Below are 7325 nucleotides of genomic sequence, written 5' to 3' on the forward strand. Positions count from 1 at the left end.
ATGTGAAAATTGAGAGAATGATCGAAGAATTGAGCGACGTAAACTGAAGGCCCGAGCTCCGGCTTTATAAGGGCTGAAATCGTGTTCCTCGCGGCCCGCATAGAACTTAAGGGTCGTCTTACGCGGCCCGCGTAATAGGGGGTCTACGGCATAGCTGATCCGGGTCACAAGCATAGGTTCAACACGTGTTGCCACGTGTCGACACCGGGTGTCGCCTCGTCTTTGATCGCTCGCGGCCCGCGTAGGCAGCAGCCAAAGGCTACGCGCCCCGCGACAGCCTCAATTTTTTGTTTTTATTTAATTTTTAATGTTAGATCGTATTTTGGGCTTGGTTTTCACATGCGGGATGTATTTTAAGACATATTTGAATATTTTAAAATATTTTAGGGTGTCGGAAAAATATTTCGAGGGTGTCGGTTTACTATAAGGTTTATATATATATATATAGATATATAAATCAATATGGACATTTTTTGAAAAAAAAAAATAGGAGAGGCCCGTCCTCCATCCCTTAGTCCATCTTTAGAGGGATGTCCTTCTTGGATGTTGATATGAAGGGGCATCATCCACTAACCTCCTTCACATCCCGTAATCTAACATAGTTTTACAAAATGCAAGTTTTTTTCTTTCAAAAAGAGGTGTGCAACGTTGATTCCATAGCTTTGTCTTCTACACACACGTACGTTTACCTAATTGCTAAATAAACACATTGGGTTAAATAATGTCTCAAAACTTTAACCACTTTCTACAAAACACATTTACTACACGTACGTGTATGTTTACCTAATTGCTAAATAAACACATTGGGTTAAATCTCTCAAAACTTTAACCACTTTCTACAAAACACATTTACTAGAGCTTAGCATTTAATTTGATAACTTATATATGTTATCTCTAAGTAACTTTTAATTAATATAAGAGATCAAGGACTATGGACTCTATGAGATGTGGAGGGGCTTGAGTTGTGTGCATTGCTTGACACGTGGTAGGTGTGGCTCCACCAGTCCACACCCAAAAATATGGGGTGTAGAAGGGACGTGGCCAGACCGGCGTTTAGGTGCCATGTGGCACCTATTTTTATTTATTTTTTGTTTTTTTATATTAATCATAGAATTTAGTAAAGTAATTTGAAAAACACATTTTATTTAAATTAAATAACTACAATAAAAAAATACATTACATACAAAAATAATCAATTAAATTCATCTTCATTTTCATTGGAGTTGAATCTAGGAAGTGTTAAAACATGCTCTACCAAATCAACTTGAAGTGTTAAAACATTCTCATGGACTATGGCGAAAGCTCGTCAAACCAAACAAATTTATTATTAATAGTTTAAAAAAAGATAAAAGAATTTCATAACCAGAAAGAAAAAATGAGCTCAAGCCATCTGTCTAAGGGGCTGTTTGACAACATCTGAATGGTTAAGTGTTGAACTAGTAAGATGTCTGAACCATTAAGAGCTTAACCAGTAATGGGTCTGAACCATTAAGAGGCAACTATCTTAACCACTCAGACATTTGCTCGCGAAACAAACAGTCTGAACCACTAAGTGCTGAATCAGTAAGAGGTCTTAACCATTAAGAATCCCGTTAAGAGCTAAACAAACAACCCCTAAGTCTAACGTAATGTTATAGTTAAAAAAAAAAAAAAAAAAAAAAAAAAAAAAAAAACCTTTTTTTTAGTTTTCTTTGAGAAAGGACTCCAGCGCAAATGTTCCAAAGTCACAGGGGCTTACAAAGCAAACATAATTATGAGGGGCTAAGACATTATAAATAACGAATAAAGCCACACCACAAAATCATTACTTTCACCTCATAATCGACATACAGGCATGGGAGCTTTGGATCACCTCTCCAACATGTTCGATTGCTCAAGCGGACACCACCATAAACGCAAACAATTGCAGGTATAATATCCTCTCCTAAATCCTGTTCTTCTCCGTTTTCGGATCATATATTTTACACTTGGAAATCATCTTATGATGCTTGTTCGGCTCATATTACAACGATTTGGCCGTAAAAAGGGACAAACAAGCATACAATTGTATGTAGATGTTACAAAACATGAAAGAGGGCGTATTAAAAATTAATTAAGTTTCTACACCGGATGCTGAAATCAGTACATTATCGTGCTGTTTTTGGATCTGAAAATGTTGTACTTAATGGGTTGTACTCGATGACAGTGGCAGTGATACTCAATGGTACCTGGCTTTTGAGAATATCTGCTATAATACAATATATTAATCTGTACCGTACAACTTTTGTAGGTATTTTGGATTCCACTACTAGAAAACAAAATGGTAGCTGAATTTAGATTTGTTTAGGAAATTAATGTAAAATATATAATATAATATATAAATTATAAAAAAAAACACAACCCAAGACCTGACTATAAATTATTGTATTGCATCAGGGGTTTTATATTGGTTTGGTTTGAAGGTTTTTTGCGGTGGAAAACGAAAACTCAAAATGGAATTGAGTTTGTTTTTCGATTTTGACCCAAAAATCCAAATACCCTTTTTTAATGTGTTACCAACTATAAATTCTTGTATTGCATCAGGGTTTTTATTGGTTTAGTTTGAAGGTTTTTGCGGTCGAAAAGGAAAACTCAAAATGGAATTCAGTTCGTTTTTCGATTTTGACCTAAAATCCAAATACCCTTTTTTAATGTGTTACCAACTATAAATTATTGTATTGCATTAGGGGTTTTTATTGGTTTGGTTGGAAGGTTTTTGCGGTCGAAAACGAAAACTCAAAATGGAATTCAGTTCGTTTTTCGATTTTGACCTAAAAATCCAAATAACTATTAATTTTTACTGGATTGAGTTGACAAAATAAGACTGAGCTAAAAATGTAATTGCATAAGCGAAACAACAACTTAAATAACAATTATTTGTTATTTTATTTGAATCAAATTATTTTAGAACTGAAAACGGAAAAAGCCCACTTTGGTTTTGGTTCAAAACCAGATTGAAAATCAAATATGTATTTCAATTCAGTTTAACATGATTTTGATTCGGTTCGACTTTTAGATTAACCGGTTTCAAACCGAATATTGCACCCTGCTGATTTATAAACCCAAGTAGTTGGGTCAAAAACATACCAAAAGCATCTAATTTTAATACATTAAAATCTTTAGTAATATTTAAGATAGCGATAATATAGAAAGGATCTGTAATGTTTTAAATGTCTATAATTTGACGACTTCTCATATTATAACAAAGATGAATGTATTTAACGTCATTTTATTAAATTTTGACTTGTTAAGAACAATTATACGTTTATTGTTGATATAATTTTTTTTTTTTTTTTTGTGATAAAGGAATACGCTAGGTTTTAATTAGAGTAAATTACGATTTTGGCCCCCATGGTTATATCACTTTTACCCTTTTAGCCAAATTTTTTTTTTAACATCTGAGTCCTTAACGTTTTTTTTTTCTAACCCTTTTGACCCTTAATGACTTTTTTCTAACCATTTTGGCCCCTAACATTTAATGGATGGGTTAGTGTTAGGGGCAAAAATGGTTGAAAAAAAAGACGTCAGATGTTAAAAAAAATTAAGCTAAAAGGGTAAAAGTGATATAATCATAAGGGCTAAGATCATAATTTACTCTTTTAATTATATGAACAATATATGAAAATGATTGTATTTATTGAGGAGTGATGACACAAATGAGGACAGTAGTGCTTTCACCTTTCAATCACCAACAACCAAGATATTTTAGATATGTAGTGGGCCCACAAATTCAACAACTTATAGGTTATAACTCATATGGGTGGGTTCCACCATATTGACAAAAATCAATTTTCTAACTTTGTGTTTCTATTAAAATCTATGAAACTAAATAGACGGTGGAGATCAAAGTAAAGATCGATTGTGAAGGATGTGAACGAAAAGTAAGGAGATCAGTTGAAGGTATGAGGGGTGTGTCATCGGTGACCATCGAGCCGAAGCAAAACAAGCTCACGGTTGTCGGGTATGTCGAGCCACATAAGGTTTTGTCGCGTGTGGCTTACCGGACAGGAAAGAAGGTGGAGTTGTGGCCCTATGTACCGTATGATGCGGTGGCACATCCTTATGCGCAGGGCGTGTATGACAAGAAGGCGCCAGCTGGTTATGTAAGATACGATCAAGACCCGTCTAGGAACCATCTGGCTCGTGCCAACTCGACTGAGGTCCGGTACACCACGGCTTTTAGTGATGAAAATACAAGCGCATGTGCTATCATGTGATGTACTTGGCATAAACAGTAATCGTATTCGTAAGATCAGTAATGTATTAATTAAGTTGTTTATTTTTATTTATTTGGCAATTTATATGAACATGAGTTTTAATATATTAATGATATATCTTTAAATTGTTCAGTTTTTGTCTGTCTTAGAAAAACACCTAATCTACTTTTATTAATACAAGATTTTTGATTATTTAGAATGTGACTTAGTGTTTCAGGCTTTCACTAACTTTTTGAAATTTTGGCTAGTGGCATCCATGTTTTGTAATAAGTGAGTTGTAACTATTTATCATGCACCAAAAGTGCATATTGTTAGGGTAGAGGGTATGGTATAAAGTTCTTAGGGGTTTTTATCACATCATCTCACATAGGAGGCTTTAAAGATTCTCCCTTTAACTTGCATGCAATGATTTAAAACCACCTATTAAACGAAATACAAAAAAAAAAATAATAATAATAATAATAAAGAGAAGGGATTTAATTGGTTGAAAAGAGTGGGCCCACCTTCTTTCCCCTTTAACCGGCGTTAGCACGGTGGTGGAAGGGCTATAACGCCTCCCTCTTAACTCCGGTGGGATGGTGGTTGGCGCCCCAAGACGCTATAAATGTCGATGTGACGGGGTGACGCTAAGCCACACTGCATGGCCTTAGTAGTATCCAAGTGGGCAAGTGTGTAAATTTGTTTTCCTCTCCAAAAGATTGAGGATTCTAGTTTTATGGTGGATAATAATATAGAATCAATAAGAATAAATTCTTGTTATAAATAAGAGTTATTGGATTTTAATAATCCTAAATTTCATCTGTTAGCCAATAATAATCCTAACTTTAAAAATTCCCTCCAATAATCCCAACTTGTAAAAGTTTGGCCGCCATTGATCCTCTTCTAACATAGGTGCACTTAAATCAATTAAAGAGTATCTATGTGTAATTGAATCTATTGAGTAGACCAAATTATTATATGTTTGAAAAGGATCAATGGCTGCCAAACTTTTATAAGTTGGGATTATTGAAGGGAATTTTTAAAGTTGGGATTATTATCGGCCAACAAATGAAATTTAAGATTATTAAAATCCAATAACCCTATAAATAAACACACTATTTATCATGCTCCAAGGATTATTTTAAGTGTGCTTTTTGACCAAGCTAAAAAGACAAGACTTATAAATAAATCGTCTTTGTTTGTCTTTAAAAGCAGACGTTCCCTTAATAAATCCACCTGTTTTTGTTTACAAGGTTTTAATTTGAAAAACATGTTAAAGTGGATATCTTTTAGATATTTTTGAATTTAGATCCCCTTTTAATCTTTTATAAACTTAAATCTCTATAGAAGTTTGTGATTTATGAAATATAATTTGGGTTTCCTTCTGAATTGGTGTATAGGCGTTATGCCTAGTGGAGATGGATATGATCGGGTGGTTCCGCTGATGGCACGATGATACTCCAGTGGTCCGTCAGTGATCCAAATTTGTCATTAAAAAAAAAATTGTTATAAACCTTACTTCTTTGTTGGGACTTGAGATTGATAATAGAAAACTATAAAGATGGGCAATAATTTAAACTCAGAACCTTTATGACACCTGAACCAAATTTCGCCAATTTAAAGGCAGATTAACTTTCAATTTATGACATAGTACAAGAACCAAAGTAAGCCGATTAAAAAAAAAAACCCATATTTAATAAATGTCATCAAAGGCTACCCTGAAGAGGTATGGTCCCAATTCCCTGCCTAGGGACCACACCACTTTTATGCACACAAGGCATCCACGTCAACGAAACACTCCAGAAGCTTCTAGAAACTTCTGGATGATTCACAGTTGGCACCAAAGATGCTCGGTCCGACATAAAGGACAACACGTGTCACCACTAGCAGAATGCCACATAGGCCTGCGACAATTCAGGGAGCAGCACTGACAGTACCGGTACGAGGTATCCAGCGCAGGCGAATGCAAGAACGCCACGTGTACCACTACACCTGCCATGACAGAGCAGACCAAGAGGATATTCCCCTTGGTCGGACAGCTGGCACGCGCTCACAGCTGGCACAGCTGCTCCTTCCTTCTTCACCATCCGGCTATAAATAGGACCCTTCATCATTCAGGTTCAGGATCTTTTACTCTCCTTACTCACTCTATACACACACTGTTTATTTCCTCTCGGAACAGTACTTATTCTCACGCCGGAGCCTGGTTAAGGGGGAAAATCCCCTTCCCCCCTCTTAACGAGACTAACGGTGTTTACTGTTTTGCAGATTTCGAGCCATCAATACGAGTAGAAGAAGAGGTTGAACCCATTGGACGAAACAACCCCATTGATTATCCTTGTGATAATCACTGTTTCAACATTGTCGCCATCCGCTTTTTTGCAAAACCACTCTCACCTCTTTTCTTTCCTAAAAAACACTCGTAAAAATGGCAGACCAAAATCATTCACACCCAGTCGACGGAGAAGTTTCTTCCTTTGAACTCGTTTCGGACACGGCACACGTCCAAAGGGGTCAAAGGAACGAGACCATCCAAGAGGGTCAGCTGAACAACGAGTTTCCATCCATCTTTGGAAGTGCATCCAGGGCTGTTAGCCAAACCACAACTGGACCCACTTTCCAAACACCAGCAAGAATCATCACTCAAACCACAAACGGAGCTGCTCTCCAATCTCCAACGGGGATATTACACCAAACACCTCCGCCGATGCAGACTCTAAGCCATGGAGCAGGCCCCTCTGCTCCATCGGAACAAGCACAACTCAACTACTCTGCACTTTTAGGGCTACCCGAGGGAAAAACTCTGGCTTCCTGGTATGCCGAACAAATAGCGTCCATAAACCTCGTTTATACGCAGCTCAGCGCACAACAAGCCTTGCTCCAAGCACAGGCTAACCAATCAGCATTCGTAACTCCACAACCAAGGTCTCTGAGTACACACACTGCTCAGCAGACAAACGCGTGAAACTTACGTCCAGAAAGAGGACCAGTGCAAAATGTAAGAAGACCTAGCGTACACGACACGCGCGATACTTATGCTGAGACAGAGAGCAACTTCGTTCAAAACTCCAATCTACAACGAAGGCCGATCCAAACCCGTTTGGGCGCGCG

The 7325-nt window shown here is 36.9% G+C and overlaps 1 protein-coding gene across 1 annotated transcript; it reads left to right on the forward strand.

Annotated features, from left to right (window-relative positions):
- Nucleotides 1–1758: 1758 nt before the first annotated feature.
- Nucleotides 1759–4370, forward strand: LOC110885574 (heavy metal-associated isoprenylated plant protein 26). Its single transcript, XM_022133275.2, has 2 exons — nt 1759–1909; nt 3852–4370. Exons 1-2 carry the CDS (start codon nt 1835–1837, stop codon nt 4233–4235), a joined length of 459 nt encoding a protein of 152 aa, XP_021988967.1. The 5' UTR covers nt 1759–1834; the 3' UTR covers nt 4236–4370.
- Nucleotides 4371–7325: the final 2955 nt, after the last annotated feature.

The sequence above is a fragment of the Helianthus annuus genome, chromosome 10 (assembly GCF_002127325.2).
Source record: "Helianthus annuus cultivar XRQ/B chromosome 10, HanXRQr2.0-SUNRISE, whole genome shotgun sequence".
Classification (NCBI taxonomy): Eukaryota; Viridiplantae; Streptophyta; class Magnoliopsida; order Asterales; family Asteraceae; genus Helianthus; species Helianthus annuus.

Excerpts from the sequence above, each read along its gene's own strand:
- LOC110885574 (XM_022133275.2), top strand. The coding sequence starts at position 1,835 with ATGGGAGCTTTGGATCACCTCTCCAACATGTTCGATTGCTCAAGCGGA. Across the intron at positions 1,910-3,851 it reads ATAAACGCAAACAATTGCAG|ACGGTGGAGATCAAAGTAAA; the intron begins GTATAATATCCT and ends GAAACTAAATAG.